A 17,130-nucleotide genomic window follows, 5' to 3' on the forward strand; every position below is an offset into this window, starting at 1 on the left:
CCTTAGTTGTGGCTCCAGGGCTCCTTAGCTGTGGCATGCGAACTCTTAGTTGCTGCATGTGGAATCTAGTTCCCTGACCAGGGATCGAACCCGTGTTCCCTACATTGGCAGCACGGAGTCTTACCCACTGCACCACCAGGGAAGTCCCTCCGTAGGTCTTACAAAATATCATAATTTTTAAAGTGAGATTTTGATTTTGGCATATGCTAGGGGATAGGGCTTCCTAGCTGGCATTTGCTAGAACTTAGTAAGTGGTACCTCTGGTGTAGTTTGTGCGTGAACACACAGAGGAATATGTTGGAGAATCACTGCCAAAGGCAGGGCCAGCCCTGGAAGAGTTGGGATAAGGGCACCGCTCTAGGGGGTTCTGACTATTTCTTTGGTGTCTTCATGGATCTGCATGAGGGTAAGTTCCTTGAGGTCAGAAAACATCTATTTCATCTCTTACTTGCCTAGCATGGTGCCCGGTATGTGAAATCCTGATCTGTAGAACTAGTCCTTTCAGGATTAGCAGAAAAGCCTTCTGTTATCTCAGCAGACTGAGGAAGCCTCAGAGAGGATGGAGCTAGGAGGCAGGCTTACCCTCCTCTTCGCACCCTTATCATGCATTCATCTTTCTCCAGCAGCGTGGCTCCGTCCGGTCCTCGATGGCCTGGCTGTGGCATACGCATGCGTGTGTTTGGCCCTTAGGAAGGGCGATGAGGCACACCTGCTTGCCACAGGGTCTAGTTTAAATTTCTGGTGAGCAGATACTTGTCCCAAAATGCACTGCAAAACAGTTCAGGCCTCAGAACCTAGTTTTGTAGCTGTTTTTCTTAAGCATTCTCTAACATGTAAATTGAATCTTCTTTGTGGATTTCAAGGACATCCCTATATAAGACTCACCTCGGTTGCCTAAGTTACAAACACACAACTAAGCTCATCCACAGAGCTCCCACCACATTCCTACTATGTGCAGGGAACTCTGTAGGTGCTTTATTGACGAGGGAACAGAATGAGTGGCTTCTGGTGTATCGTTGGCATAAAGATTGTGGCAGTAGCGCTGCAAACAGTAGTAGGCTTTGTGTTCAGTGGCTAATTATTTCTGAAACCCTTCCTTTCCCACAGCTCATATGGGAAGATTTTTCTTCCTGCCTACAATCATTTGACAGAACTGCAATCTTTAAAGAGCTTCACCTGACTGTGGTTGTTTCTGCCATTTCTCCATTTTTTCCTTTTGTTTTACTTCCTTGCGTCCATTCAAGTTGTGATTATGTTTTATGGCTCCAGGATGGGCTCCTGCAAAGCCTTTAAAACTATTTCTCAACTCTTCCCTTTGGGCTGTTTCAACCAACTTCCTCCTTTTTATTAAAGCAAAACCTACTACATAAAAAAATCTATCCTCTTGCAAGCTTACGGTCACAAGCACTCCTTAGCGTGATTCACCATATCATTGTGTTGACATATAATTACATATTCCCCCCATGGCTTTGTTGTCCAAACCACTAACTTCTGAGTGTCTTGCTTTGTTTTTTCTTAAATAGACTGTTCTGAAGAGTTGATTGGCTTAAAGAGTTGTTCTGCATAAAGAAACTTCTTTTCAAGTCATGCAAAGTTGGGGCACTGAACCAATTTCCTTAATTGAGGAAACAGGACGTCGTGATCTTAGATTTATTCGCTTTTAGTCAATGAGATTGATCATGAACGTTTTGGCTCAGATATTCATATTTGGGTCTTAGCATACTCCAGCCTTTGTATTTTGAGAGCTTTTAAAACCATGGAGTTATTTGTCTCTAGCACTCTGCATTCAGTTAGTTTCTACTTTAGAATCTAAGTTTTACTTTGGTAAAATCTTTTCATCATTGTGGTTACTTAGTAGTTAGAGAAGTAAACAGCTGTCTACTTCCCGATAGATTCCCTCATTCTTGTTATCTGTCAAGTTCAATGCACAAGAGACAATTCAAGAAGGACGTTTCTAGGTTACACACATTTTCCTGGGTGAAACTGAAAGGAATATCGATCTCACTAGGTGACCTTGCCTAGATATTTAACTTCTCTCTTCTGTCCTTATTATAATTTAATGAATTATAGATGTCTGTGTACTTAAGCTTATTGCAATCATGAGGTTATTTGGAGAATGAATTATTGTGGGTAAAAGGCTCATAGATTCTCAGATAAGGGATTCCATAGAAGTGCCAAGTGTTAGGAACAAAACAGAATTTGACTGTTAAATATTAAGAAGGTGTTACTCTGTGATTTCACTTAGTTCTGTGGTAGCACTGGCCACTTCAGATCATCAGAATTGCTCTGATGCTTTTGTTAACGCTGGCAGGACTTAAAAATATACTTGGAAATCAAGTGTTTGGCAACTGTGTTTTGTTTTCACTGACCAGTATATGAAGTCACGACTCCTTCCAGTTTGCCAGCCTTTCTGGTGACTCAGCTTTGAGCACCACCACCCCGTTCCCTCCCTTTGTTCACATCCCAGCTAACCACTGCATATCCTGCAGGACTTGCATTCTGCGTAACGTGCCCACCTCCGTGCTCCCTTTGCCCTTTGTGCTCCGGTTATAATCCTACTGGGCAGTGACACTTGCTTATCGGTCCATCTTCCAAACCAGGTCAGGAGCAGCTCAAAGTGAAGACCACGTCTTGCTGATTTGGGCATCTCTTGTAGCTAGTCCCTGCTCCGTGACATTTCCAGCAGGGATGGTCAGTCAGCAGTGGTGTACAACTGTCTGTCTGCACCTCTTCTAGAGTGGAAAGACTGTATGCTTGGGGAGATTTGGTTAAAGGAATGGGGAAGGAAGGCAGCCTACACACTGGTTAAAAATGAGGACCTTGGGGCTTCCCTGGTGGCGCAGTGGTTGAGAGTCCACCTGCCGATGCAGGGGACACGGGTTCGTGCCCCGGTCCGGGAGGATCCCACGTGCCGTGGAGCGGCTGGGCCCATGAGCCATGGCCGCTGAGCCTGCGCGTCTGGAGCCTGTGCTCTGCAGCGGGAGAGGCCACAACAGTGAGAGGACCGCGTACCGCAAAAAAAAAAAAAAAAAAAAAAAATGAGGACTTTGGATCAGGACTGCCTGGGAGGGAACCCCAGCTCCGCCATTTATTAGTAGTGTAACCTTGAAGAAATTACTTTCCTTTTTGTGTCCTGTGTCCTCAATAACTATGAGGTTATTGTGAGGATGAAAGGAGATGGTACATTTCAGCTATTTAGAATGTGCCTAGCATATAGTAAGCACTCAGTAAATGCTAGTAAATTAATTTTAATGGTACTTACCCTTAAGCAGAGGATATTAAGGTAGCAGGTCATTATCTTATATGCTGTATTAAGGGTGGCCACAGAGAAATGTATATTGAAATGTTGGAGGCCTAGTGGAAAGGATAATTGTTGTAAGACACTTGACTCTCAAGTGGAAGGCAGGTAAGGGACCTAGCATGAACCCATTTAAAAAAACAAGGCTTGTGTAATTCCTTCTCTTTATTTCTGATCATCTCCGTCACAGCTTTGAGTTAGAGATACACAGCAATTTGAAACTGTCAAATGGATAGACACTCCCGAGACCCTTCTCATGAGAACTCATCCTATGTTCATCTTCCCAACTCCAGGTTCGATTCTAAACTGTTTTCAGGCAGTCTGCTGAGGATTCAGAAGATCATGTAGGGTAGGCTTTTTTTTTTTTTGCTGTATGCGGGCCTCTCACTGTTGTGGCCTCTCCCGTTGTGGAGCACAGGCTCCGGACGCACAGGCTCAGCGGCCATGGCCCACGGGCCCAGCCACTCCGTGGCATGTGGGATCTTCCCGGACCGGGGCACGAACCCGTGTCCCCTGCATCGGCAGGCAGACTCTCAACCACTGCGCCACCAGGGAAGCCCTAGGGTATGCTTTTAATTGACCCACGCTTTTTTGCTGCAAATCCATCTGTATTTTCTTCCTTCAACACAAACCGTTGTGCAAACCCACCTTCACACCCACAGACTCTTGCTGGTCATGGCCCCAGGTGTCACAGGACAGCCCTGGTTGTTTTAGGAATTTCCCATCTTGGAGCACAGCCCCCCTCTGCAGTGTCAGTTTATTCAGACTTCAAAGTTTGCGTGAGAACATGTTACTGTGCCTACTTTGAGTGTTGTGACTCAGCACATCGTTTCCCACTTAAAATCAAGGCCCAGTAAACCCCCAGTTATCCACACGAATGGAGATCAATGGCATGGACGTTGCTCAGTAACAGATTTGTTTTTGAACTGAACTGTGTAATTTTGGGAACAGGAGGTGATCCTTTTAAATTATAATTTACTTTGACTAATATTATATTAAGTTATACTGTGAATGGTTTATAAAATTACCATGAGTAATCGGCAAGAATCAGAACTTCTGTAAGGACACTCACTGTGAACTTTACACACGGTTAGAGAGGGAAGGAGGCAGAGGGGTTAAGAGGCGGGTTTTCGAGTTCACTCTCTGCTCAGCTCCTGGCCCTGGCCCTGGCTCCTCTGTGATCTTAGGGAAGATGCAGTTGCTTCCTCTAGGTAATGGGGATAGCACCCGCTGCTTCTGAATGTTAGGGGGATTAAAGAAAGTAACATATAGACAGCACCCCCGACAGTGGCATATGGTAGGTGATTACCTGTTCTTAACATACAGTCTATAGAATTCTGAACTACCCTAATGATAACTCATAACACTCGGAAAGGTAATGCACGCATGTCTGTTGTAACCTATAAACCAGAGAAAAGAATGCGTGCCTGTTACGAACATTGAAAAGCAATTTAGAATTGACACACACACACAAATCAGTCTTTATTTTGCGCTTCCTAAATTTGAGAATTCTCTGTGAAGGTTCCATATGCAAGTAGGTGCTTATTATTTAAATGATCCCATTCTACTCTAGCCACCATTTGCGAGGCACCTGCCGCTAGTTCATAGTCCTGTAGGAAGCTTTGGGTAGGAAATCTTGTGGCATCTTCCAGACCGTTGAGCGAACTGTTAACTGATGTGAATTGCATAAGGAGAGGAGAGACTGCAGCAGCCTGGGGAGATACACGGGTCGGTGGGCACTGAACAGCCTGCTTCCGGTGCCTGGGACCCCAAAAGAATGTGGAGTATTTGGGGGAAATGTATGTTTGTAGATAATGCCTGTAGAACGCTTGTTTACGTAAAACCCATCCATGCAGTTACATAGACCTTGGATTATATAAGCCTATGAGTTGAGGAAAGTTTCTTTTTGCTGGTAATCTTTAAAAGATTGGTATACCAATGGAATTCAATTTTAAAATGTTAACATTGATAATATATGGGTGTGCTTCCTAAACTTACTTTTTTTTTTTTAACATATTTAGTTGTTTTAAGGTAACTGGAATGTTCTGGCTGCTACCACCCTTGATTAAAATGAGGAGTAAGACAGTGTGTTTGAAAAAAGACTATCCTTGATGTCAAAAGACTTGGCACCTAACTCTGTGACCTTCAGCAAGCTGACTTTTCTCTGGGGATCTTAAAAGGATGAGGAGTTTTTCATCTGTGAAACAGTTTTTGTTTTGTGTTTGGAGGAGCTGCATTTTCTTTTTTCAAGTCCAACAAGCCCTGATTTTAATTATTACGCTCGCCTCTTTTTGTGCTGGGTGAAAAGACAGCCTGAGGGAATTCTGAAAAAATTCCATACCCTAGAGCCACTGAGAACGCAGTGAGCCAGAGAGAGCGAAAACACATCTTTCTGAAATGACAACTGAAAACGCATTGTACTGATGGTGTTTTTTCACATTGATCCCATCTTTTACTTAGCTAAGGTGTACACAAAAGGGAGAAAGAGTGTTGGTTAAGAGCTCAGGGCCTGGGATCATAGTTATGGGTTTTAAATCCTGGTTCTACTATTTGCTTAGCTGAGGTATGGGGAGGAAAGTAATTTGATCTCCCTCAGCTTCCAGTTTTTTCATTTGTAGAATGACCGTAGGAAGACCTCTCTCTCAGGATTGTAATGAAGATCAAATATGATAATGCATGCCAAAACAACTTAGCACACAAAACAAAATCCTAGTACAGTGAGCTGATAGAAATAGTAGCTATTGTTGTGGTGGACTGTTACTTGAATCACATCTATACAGATTTGGGAGAACAGGTAATGTTCACTTTACAAAAACATGCTCTTCTGCTTCTCTTGTTAAGTTTCATCACAGCTTACTATAATTATTTGCTTAATGTCTGACCATCCCCACTAGACTGTAAGATCCTTGAGACCATAGCTGTGTTCTCTCATCCGTCCTGAAACACATGGTTTGCACAATGCCTGGCCTGTCATTTCTGTGCTGGTGACCAGGGTAGGCTACACCAGCTCCCCGTGGATGGCAAATCAAGTCACAACAGGGGATTGGGTGCAAGAAAGACAGAGGGAGTAGCTGAAAATAAGAGGTGTCCCTCAATCCGTTCACTCAGGATTACTGTGCAGGTTACAAGGCTGAAATAGGAGGCGAAGTATGAAATGCATCAGAATTTAGGCCAGGTGTGGTTCTAGCTCAGGCTCTCTCAACAGGAAATGAAGATGTGACCAGTAGCTGGGAGCCCCAGGTACAGCCAGGTGAATAAGAATTAACTTCATCTAGTAATTCAGGGTACATTTTAATGCCTTAGAACTTTATGGTTCTTTTTTGGGAAAATAATAAGTGATCAATCTGTGTTTTACTTTCTCTGTATAGAAGAGAAAGTTTTCCCTATTGTTTACTAGATTCACATTCAATTATATACATGAATTAAGGTAATAAGGCAGCTTTGATGAGTCCTATCCATTGAGCAGAATGTCTGAGAGATATTCCAAAAGCAGTGTTCTGATCTGTAAAACGAAGTTATGTCCCTAGCCTGACGGTCCTGGATCTGTCTGGTGCTAAGCAAATTGATAGCCTTTCAGAATAATGAAGAAACTTTGGTGATTTTAACAGCTCAATGAAGAGGCCGCTCTCCTAGTGGGAAAGCTGGTCTAGGGCCAGGAGGATATTGTTAACAAAAGACAGACCTGCAACAGATCATCTGAAATTTGGCTAATCATCTGACGTGTTGAAGTCTGCTTCTTCCTGTTACCAAAAGTGAAGAAAGATTTCCAGGCAGAGACGAGAGTTTCCTGATAAATGTTAAAGGAGACGTTGCCCAGAACAAACGAGTGGATGTTACCTTCAATCCTGTCTTTCAATAATACAAGGCCATTTTTGCCAGATCACGTACACTGATGGGTGTGAATTCAAGTCACTGTTGAATAAGTCTGCTATACGTGTCTTTCAACAGAATGAAGAAGCAAAAGTCTCTGTAAGAGAAAGAACCAAGTCACAAAAGCCCTCACATCCAAATTGTTAAAAATTATTGGTATAGACGTGGAATCTCTTAAAGACTTCAGCTCTGAAATGGTTCTGTTTATTAGATGTTTGTCTCTGACAGAATTCATAAGAAGTTCAAAAGGAAATGATATTCTCCTTGGAATAGAGTCTATGTTTAGTGACCTCAAGAAAATCTAAAAATATATTTAAAAACAGGAATAAGTGAACCAGTTTTTGATACAAGCCAAACTCATGATTCTTAAGTCCCCTCAGAAAGTTTCAAGATGCTTAAATGAATATAAAGACAGAGTTTCCAACATTTGAACTGCTTGGGTAATTTATTCTCTGATTTCTACACATTTGTATGTTCTTTTTATTTTTTTATTTTATTTATTTATTTTTTTGCGGTACGCGGGCCTCTCACTGCTGCGGCCTCTCCCGCTGCGGAGCACAGGCTCCGGACGCGCAGGCTCAGCGGCCATGGCTCACGGGCCCAGCCGCTCCGCGGCATGTGGGATCCTCCCGGACCGGGGCACGAACCCGCGTCCCCTGCATCGGCAGGCGGACTTCCAACCGCTGCGCCACCAGGGAAGCCCCTGCTCTTTTTATTTTATTTTTATTTTTTAATATTTATTTATTTATTTGGCTGCTCCGGGTCGTAGTTGTGGCCTGCTGGATCTTTGTTGCCGTGTGCAGGACCTTGGCTGTGGCATGCGGGATCTACTTCCCTAACCAGGGATCAAACCCGGGCCCCCTGCATTGGGAGCCTGGATTCTCAACCACTGGACCACCAGGGAAGTCCCTGCTCTTTTTAAATGAATTGATAGTGCCGAGCTGTGGTTTGATTTCTACCACCCTAACCCGTAATGGACTATTATTAATAATTAGAGACTGACTTTTAACCATGATGCCTGGCACTGGCGTCCTATTTTAGAAAGCTAAATATTTTGGAAAAAGTCTCAGACTGTTTCTTCCAGGAGTATTTATACTGAGAGTTAAATACTAATGCATAGTTTCAGGAGAGAAAACAGCCTAAGCTCTAGGGGGAAAAATAAAGAAAAATAGAAAGTATCATTACATTGTAATCCTATATTCATGTCCTCCAAGTAGAAATTTTCACTACGCTCATCCTTTAGTTGTCTCTGCAGTAAAAGGATGACAGCAGACGGACTTGATGCCAGCTTGCTGAGGGAATTGCAGATGTTTAAAGAGGTCCGGTGACAGGCACCTACACCTTGGCAGCCCCTCTGCTCGTTTTATTTGTGTAATCTCATCCAAACATCACACAAGAAGGGCTGGTTGTGGACATCCAGGATATCCTTTTTAGATGTGTAACGTGATATTTAATGAAGGTATCTTTTATAAAACTACCAGTTTAACACTTGATCTGGCCAGCTCTTTTGCTTTCATCTGTGCCCTTCACTCTTCAGTCCTCTTTTGAGCTGTTTTTTGTGCAGACCGAAGGGGTTTTTCCCCACTTACGTCAACCTTCTGTTTCTGCTACTGTGTCTGATTGGAACAGTTCAAGAAGTTTCTCGGTTGCCAGAGCTTAATCAGTTCTCCAGGGCAGGGTGAGGTGCTTACAGCTGTTCCTTCCTTTAGCTCTCAATTTGATTTCCCAGGGAAGGCACCACAAGAGTGAGAAAAGAAGGGACCACAAGGCAGCGTGTACTGTGTACGTCACCCATTCCCAGTTGCAAATGGAGGCTGTGAAGTACCTCAGAAGCCGGATCTGGAAATGGGCACGTGGACCACACGGCCCTCATCTTGTGTAAATGTTGCTTCCTGCTCCTGCTGGCTGGGGGCCAGGGCCACACTGTCACACCACCACTGCTGCCTGCGCCTGCCCAGATGGGAGTTCAGACGTAGCACCACAGCATGTAGAAAAGGATGAGGCAAAGCTCAGGACGGGCACAGGTCACTCACGCCAGCTGCTGGCCACCTAAGCCTGGCCCTGGCCCTGCACTTGGTTCAGGGGGACAAGCTGACCTTGGCCCTGACTTTCCCCTCTTACTCTCACCTCTTCCTTTCCGTTCTCAGCCCCTCTGTGGATTCTGTATGATCCAAACAGACCCTTCCCACTCTGACTTCATTTGACACTGAAAAGCACCATTAGGTAGGGAATGTCGTCCATCAGTTTTTGCCTTGTGATGGCGGTCTGTGGGCTCAAAGAGTTTGAGAATCACTTCTTTATTTAAAAAAAAGAAAAAAAGTAAAAAAGCCCGAGATTTGGTATACTTTCCTCATTCCTTATTTGTTTCTCTGAAACATATATATATATATATATATATATATATATATATATATATAAAATGTATATATACTCCTCCCCTAAAAGGATTTCCTCCAGCACTCAGCTGTGATTTCCTTTGTTGTTCTCAGTAGCGATATTTGTACATTTGTATGGTGACCTTTCCAAGTCAGGGGCTGTCTTGCTTATCTTCCCATCTGTTCTAGTCATGAGCAGAGTACATGGCCTGCCGTCTAGGAGATGCTTCACAGCCATCTGTCACTAACTTATAGTTATTTTTTATTCATCTCTCACTAGATTGTAGTGATAAGCAAGATGAGGCTGTACCTAGCACTGACCTTTCACTGACACTGTAGAAGAAGAAAAACTATTTTTTCCTCTACTCTCCTAGATTCTCTGCTGGGACGCTGTAAATTAGACTGAAAAAAAGGTAGATTAATAAGAGAAAACCAGAGTTCATTAACATGTGCGTCACACATACACATGGGAGTACCCAGCGATGCGTAACTCAAAGGGGTGGCTAGAACTTGAGCTTATGTAGCATCTTAACAAAAGAACAATACATTTGTAGAGAAGCGACAAGACAGAGGAAAAGGACTTTGAGCTTCTAGAGGCACGAATGATGGGAAGGCACGTGATGAGGGAACTAATGGAAGATGAGAGCGAGTGAAGTTTGTCACATAGATCGCTCTGGTGCCATTTGTGGGCTGAGCAACATGTACAGTGTCTCTGGGAATTAACTTCTGTCCTTCCTGGCAGAGAGGGGATAGGGAAGAGCTTTACAAATTTATGTCCTGCTTTTAGGCAAATGGGGGGAAGGCAGAGAGCTTTCCCCGTATCTGTTTCTTCTCAGTTGCTTTCAGCTCAAAATAATCCTTGTTGCCAAAGTGGCACATTTGGGGTGGCATGTTCGGCCACCCTTCAGTACCTTGCACATGACTGCACACAGCGGGTGCTTGATAAACACTGAGTTGTACTAAAATGAAAGCAAAGGCAGGCAACTTTCCCTTTTCTAACTGGAGTCTGCCTTAATGGTTTAGCCCGCGTGACAGAATAAAGAGATGGAAACCTCTGTGAGCTTCAGGCAGAGCCCCGAGGAAAGATGCTGATTGGCCAGGAGGCCCCAGCTTGAGTTGACTGCTCCTGCTTTGCCCACAGCGATGCTTTCATCTTCCTTTCGGGATGTTGGGAAGATATAGTCAAGTGATGGCTATAAAAACGCTTTGCGAAAAGTTTAAAGCATTATACAGATGTCATTACTTCCTGTACAAGCTCCAATAGCAAAAATGTATTATGAGCATTTAATAAGTGTTGGCTAGTAGTGTTAAACGCTGCTTACTCCCCAAATAAGTAAGCTTTTATACTTGTGTGATACTTCTTCACAGGTATGAATTAGGAGCTGCTCTGTTTATTGGATGGGCAGGAGCCTCACTCTGCATAATTGGTGGTGTCATATTTTGCTTTTCAATATCTGACAACAACAAAGCACCCAGGTATGAAAAAGAGACAAAAATGACCTGTTAAAAAGTACAGTACTATTCTAAATTGTTACACGTGGGACAAATTATAGATAGTTCATATGATTCTTAGAAACTTCAAGAACCCAGAATTGGGGCTTCCCTGGTGGCGCAGTGGTTGAGAGTCCGCCTGCCGATGCAGGGGACACGGGTTCGTGCCCCGGTCTGGGAAGATCCCACGTGCCGCGGAGTGGCTGGGCCCATGAGCCATGGCTGCTGAGCCTGCGTGTCCAGAGCCTGTGCTCCGCAACGGGAAAGGCCACAACAGTGAGAGGCCCGCGTACCGCAAAACAACAACAACAACAAAAACAAAACCCCCCAGAATTGGGAAAGGTTAGGAATATATACTAAATATGACATTTAATATAGTAAATATTATATTGAATAGAATAAATATAATTATAGTTCATTAAAAAAAACCCAGAGCTTGACATTCTTACATTCCAAAGCTATTGATGTAAGTAGAAATCTGGGTCTAACTCTGGGGGTATATTCTTCACTTTGGCCTCATCAGAATTTTCACATAGGCAGAAATTGCTGATTAAGGTCACCACAGTCTCCTAGTTTCCAGGAAGATGAGTTTTAAATAAGTATTTTTCTTTTTTTATAAATTTATTTATTATTTGGCTGCGTTGGGTTTTCGTTGCTGCGCGCGGGCTTTCTCTAGTTGCGGCGAGCGGGGGCTACTCTTCGTTGCGGTGCACAGGCTTCTCATTGTGGTGGCTTCTCTTGTTGTGGAGCACGGGCTGTAGGCACGTGGGCTTCAGTAGTTGTGGCACATGGGCTCAGTAGTTGTGGCTCGCAGGCTCTAGAGCGCAGGCTCAGTAGCTGTGGCGCACGGGCTCAGTTGCTCCGCGGCATGTGGGATCTTCCCAGACCAGGGCTTCAACCCGCGTCCCCTGCATTGGCAGGCGGATTCTTAACCACTAGCGCCACCAGGGAAGTCCTTAAATAAGTTTTGAAGGAGAGTCACTGAACAAATTAAGAAGCCATGAGTTTCTTCTGCAGATTCTCTTGGTCACACCAGCTGTTCAGAAATGACATTGAAATATTTCTTGGGGAGAGAGAGAAGGGAAGAAAGCTAAAAGTCATCAGGGAGACAAACTTAGCTATGATGGAAGTAGGGGCAAAATGGTTTCTTCCCATTTTTGTTTGACCTACGTGTAAAAGACAATCTACCAAACTGTGTTTTGCCTTGCAGAATGGGATACACATACAATGGGGCCACATCTATCATGTCTTCTCGGACAAAGTATCACGGTGGAGAAGATTTTAAAACCACAAACCCTTCAAAACAGTTTGATAAAAACGCTTACGTCTAAAAAGAGCACTGCCCGCTAGCCGTGTCTTGAGCTTGTTTTAAACGTGAACTGTTCACAGAATGCTGCCATCAAGGCCCTCCTACAATTAACACTCAAACTATTTTTAAAATACAAATTTGAAGAACTTGTTGATTATCGGATGTAAATGTTCTTACATAGTTACATACTAATCATCTTCTGTTGTGGCTTTCTATAAAAAAATAAACAGGCTATTTACAGGATTTGTATATATTTTATACATCGTTAAAATATGTATATGTATTTAGCATCAAAGATTCCAGTATTCATAACGTAGCCTTCTTAATCATTCAGACCTTGCAGTCTTTGTCTCCATTTTTTATGTTTCTTTTTCTTCGTATATTAAACAGAAGGTGTATAAGGAGTCGTGTCTTGTAAACAGTATGGGGGCAATCTGAGACTATTCCTCAGATGTTTGGGTTGAACGAACATGTACTGGTGTCTGTCACCCCCGTACTTCTCCACGGCTGCTCCAGCACGGGCTAACAGGGCCAAACGCTATTGCCCATCGCCTGGCACGTCCGCTTTAAATAACTGCTCTGGCTTCTCCAGTACAGAGAGCAGATCCTGGGGTGGGGCATCGGCAAGAGCAGAGCTGGAGACGCCCATCATGGCCGACCTTGGGGCCAACAGAGGAAGGCCTGGAGCTGCATTGTACCTGCCCCGCTCGGAAATAACGGACCAAGTTCCAGTGTGTCGCTCAGGTCGTGAGCGTGGAACTAACCGGTAATGGAGAGACAGCATTTTTCAAGACGTGTTAAGTTGCTCCAGTGATCTCTGACCAGACGCCGTTTTATTTCTAGGGCCAGCCAGCCCCTTTACCTCATGCCTGTAAGGGCGATAGTTATCTCAGTCTGCGTGTGCCCTCACTCACTCCATCCTCATAACTGCCCCCTGAGGTAAGTGCTGTAGCAACCTGAGCTGGCAGGGGATGAAATGAAAGCAGAGAGTTGAAGTGACTTGCTGCGGCGAGTGACAAAACCACGACTTTGAACTGAGGCAGTCTAGAGTGAAATACACAGTCTCAAGCTTTGGATAATTGGTTGTCTGTGTAAATCTATGAGTCAGACCCTTTCCAATACTAATCACAGCATGGGTGACCGTAACATTTTCATTTTCCTCAAGCGTGAAAGACTTAAAAAGGAAAATCACATTGTTTGGAAGTGCTCAATGCAAGAAAAAGAACAAGTTTATTACACACATATATATATGTATGTACATATGTATATATATGTGTGTGTGTGTGTGTGTGTGTATATATATATATATATATATAATGATTTTTTTTCCAGACCATAATAATACTTGAATACCTTTTCCAGGGACACAAATGAACTGAAAGCCGTGGAGAGAGGTCAGGTGCTACAGGCCAGTGGCGGGGCCGGGTTTTGTGAGTGTGTGTTTAAAACAAATTTTTAAATTTCAGAGCTGTACTGGTGAAGACAATATTTTGATTGTACTGAACTGTCCTAGCTTCTGAAGAATTTACGGAGAGAAGGGGTCAAAGTACAGAAACACTGTGTCAGTAGCCAGAAACACATTCGTTGTGTGTCGGTGAGGAGAAATCTGAGGCGATAGCCCAAAGGAAAACGAACACGCCAATTCTAGTGCAATCTAAAATGACAGGACTAAACAGATAAAGGATCGGTCTTTTCAACATAACTGTTGGGTTTCCTTAGCGGACATTCATCCTATTCCCCAACCCTTTCTGCTCAGGAATTAAAGACCTGGCAGACCCAGGACTTGGCTTTGAGACCCGGTTTAAAGCCTACTTTTGTCACTTTCTAAGTGTATGGCTTGGCAAGTTATTGTATAACTGTTTCTCACATCGTCAAGAAAATTATAATAACTGTGTCTCAAAGTTGTTCTATAAGTGAACTAATAATGCATGTTAAAAACAAACAAGGAGCTCAACAGATCTCTGTGGAATAAGTAAATGAATGTAAGGGCCTGGGTTTCTTCTTAGGCGTTGTTGTAGGTTGCTTATCTCTGTCCTACTACAATGAAGATTTGATTCAGCATTTATTAGAGCTTTTAGAAACATATATAAAGTGAGTACATTTGCATAAAATTGGCCTTTGTGGGAAGTTTTTAAAAGGGTGAGAGTGGCCCACATGTATAAAGGACTCTGGTGGGGCAGAAACAGATAAAACATTGTTTTAACTTTTAGGTCAGTGTGTTTGCACGGCACAGCTACCAAGGCAAGCTTAAATCCTCTGACGAGATAAGCCTAACTCAGAAACCAGCTCTAATAACCCAGCCACAGTCACAAGGATGTAATGGAGGGCTTTACTTGAAAGGTTGGCAAAATGAAGAAAGATCCAAAATCCAAAAAACCATTTAGTTAAAATGTAACTTTTTTTCGGAAGCAGAGTACAGATAGTACCACAAAGTATAAAAAATGCAGAGAACAGTTTATATGAACTTTTTGAATGTTGACAATGTCATTGATAAGAATAAAATTAAGTTAGTTTTGAGGTACTTTAGAATACGGGTTGGGCATTTAAGAAAAGTGAAAAAAACTACAGACACATATGAATTCAGTATTGACTCCATCTATTCTGTTTATAGATACATTAACTGACATTTAAACTGGCTACATTTTATTCATAAAATATCCAAGGTAAAGATGATGCCACAGAAATGGTATTTAAAGTTCTAAAATAAAACGACATGCTTACAACGGCTCAAAGCTGCATATGGTAAAAGTACTTCTGGAAAATGGAGTTATCTAACGTGGGCCTAGCTCTATTTTTATAACTCTAAACTTCTATATGAAAAATAAGCAATCTACTCTTCAGATTTCACTGATTCCACTAATTCAATTTTAAGGATACTAACAGAACTTTATAATAAAACACTTCCAACGTGACAACATACATAAGAAAGATATAAAAAAAGGTTCTAAGTCAAACCAAAACCTGCTATAAGAAGTTTAAAAAAAAATTCACTTAAAGATTAGTTAAAAAAAATACACTTAAACACTAGAGTACCGTTCTGAAGAAAAAACTTTTTATGACTTCAACGACACATTATTTGTAAGCAGCAGTCTTAAACACCTTTATGTGCTTCAAGATACTGCTGAGTTTGTTTTGTAATAACTGCATTAGGTGCCACTAAAGGGACGCTGGTTCTTGGAGAGTCAGCTTCCTTGTTATTGTAGGAGATACTGCCAAGCAGGAGCATCAGAGTCGTGTAGGCAGCACTGAAATACTGTGATTCTGCAATACTGCTGGCGTCTGGAAGGGCCTCCTGATGCGTGGGGTGACAGTTACACATCTGAAGAGTCGCTCCAATCCGTCACGGTTACTAAGCTGCTTTTCAATGTGCTGGATTCATCCTGAGGTCCTGTGGAGGGAGAGAGGCGGGGAGGGGAGGCCCCAGTGATGAAACTAGCACACTGTCCAGCCTGTAAAAAATCTTCCACTTCAGACAGTAATTCATCACTCGTGTCTGAGTCTGCTCGCAACCCCACCCCTGGCTCCTACAAACTGTGAAGGAGGCTGCGGACAGTCCCACCACGTCTCTGGGGTAGCCTCACGGGGCCCTCGTAGGGAAGCTTCCGCCCGGCCTCCCCCTGCCAGGATTCAGCACAGGGCCTGGAGGCTGGCAGTGGTAAAGAGAGGAGAATAAAATTAACAAGCCAAGGAGGGATTAAACGGTAAAACGGTACCCCAGGTTTTCTAGGGTAGATGAGCTTAAACATGAAGTTAGTTCAAAAGTGCCTTGAGCCACTGAAACAGGAGAGGGCTGAGAATTCCACTTGCATGTGACTCCAGAAATGTTTCTTTAAGGGGTGTAGGGCCATGACATTGGGGCGGAGGGAGGAAATGTACTCAGGGCATCCTCTTGGCCCTGTGTCCTCACAGAGTCGCCACAGCATAAACATGTCTTTTGCTTTTTCAGAGATTAGGATGGGTCTTGAGACAAAGCACAGAAAACTTATGACGGTGACAGAACAGAAGGTCAGTGTTATGACTGACACGTTGGTGGAGAAAAGAGGTCAAGTGAAGGTAGAGGCAGCGATGGCTCATCTTACAAAGGGCGGTGGGGGTGGGGTGGGGATAGGCAGGAGACCCTGCTACAGACAGACAGAGCAAGTAGAGATGTGCATGTATTTGTTAAAATTACAGATGTGGGAACAAAAGTCCTGAAGAGGGGGCATGAGAGGTGCAGGGAGTGGGGAAGGAGTCAAATCCTCCTCTGTCTTAGCAGAACTTCCACAGTTCATGTCTAAAGTCAGTGAGCCTAGAAATAGGGGTCTGAGCCCGTTACTCAGAGGCACGGCTCATGGGACGCACAGATGAAGAAAGGCTGAGAGGTGGCGTGGAGAAGAATTGCTCTGATAGAAAAAAATACAAATTATATTTTCTGATTTTAAAAATTAAATGGGTTGAGAGGTAAGTTACTGGACTTATTACCCATACTCTAGCCTGGATGGATAGGAACAATAGCAGTGGACGGTTTCACCTGTCATTCATCCCACTGGCTACAGTGCTACAAGAAGAATCTTCCTTGGAAGAAAATAAAAATATTTATGATGATGAATGTATGTAGGATGATGAATACAGGAAGACAGAAAAAGTGGCCTCATTTAGGTGTATGATCAGAAATTTAAATTTCCTGAGGCATCTGCACGAAGAGACTATATGGGCGTTTTCAAAAATAGATATTTTAGAAATTTAAAGACTAAGGATTAGACCTAAAATTAAACTTTAGAAAATTAGTAAATATATACAAATCAGTA

At 43.2% G+C, this 17,130-nt stretch overlaps 2 protein-coding genes across 11 annotated transcripts in view; one reads left to right on the forward strand and one right to left on the reverse strand.

Moving 5' to 3' along the window:
* The window catches only part of CLDN10 (claudin 10), a gene marked incomplete at its 5' end in the record, with an annotated part of 96,507 nt that extends 83,863 nt beyond the window's left edge, over positions 1–12,644 (forward strand). For 3 of the 5 annotated variants that reach the window (XM_079903005.1, XM_079903006.1, XM_079903004.1), the window contains 2 exons: positions 10,912–11,019; positions 12,245–12,644. In XM_079903005.1, the coding sequence (XP_079759131.1) occupies positions 10,912–11,019; positions 12,245–12,365 (229 nt within the window). In that variant the 3' untranslated portion in view covers positions 12,366–12,644. The remainder of the gene's footprint in view (positions 1–10,911; positions 11,020–12,244) is intronic. The other 2 variants (XM_079903007.1, XM_079903008.1) reach the window with 1 other exon arrangement.
* A 2,020-nt stretch (positions 12,645–14,664) lies between these two features.
* Positions 14,665–17,130, reverse strand: part of DZIP1 (DAZ interacting zinc finger protein 1) — a 54,049-nt gene continuing 51,583 nt past the window's right edge. For all 6 annotated transcript variants that reach the window (XM_079902741.1, XM_079902742.1, XM_079902743.1 and 3 more), the window contains one exon: positions 14,665–15,731. In XM_079902741.1, the coding sequence (XP_079758867.1) occupies positions 15,655–15,731 (77 nt within the window). In that variant the 3' untranslated portion in view covers positions 14,665–15,654. The remainder of the gene's footprint in view (positions 15,732–17,130) is intronic.

This window comes from Stenella coeruleoalba, assembly GCF_951394435.1.
Source record: "Stenella coeruleoalba genome assembly, chromosome: 18".
Classification (NCBI taxonomy): domain Eukaryota; kingdom Metazoa; phylum Chordata; class Mammalia; order Artiodactyla; family Delphinidae; genus Stenella; species Stenella coeruleoalba.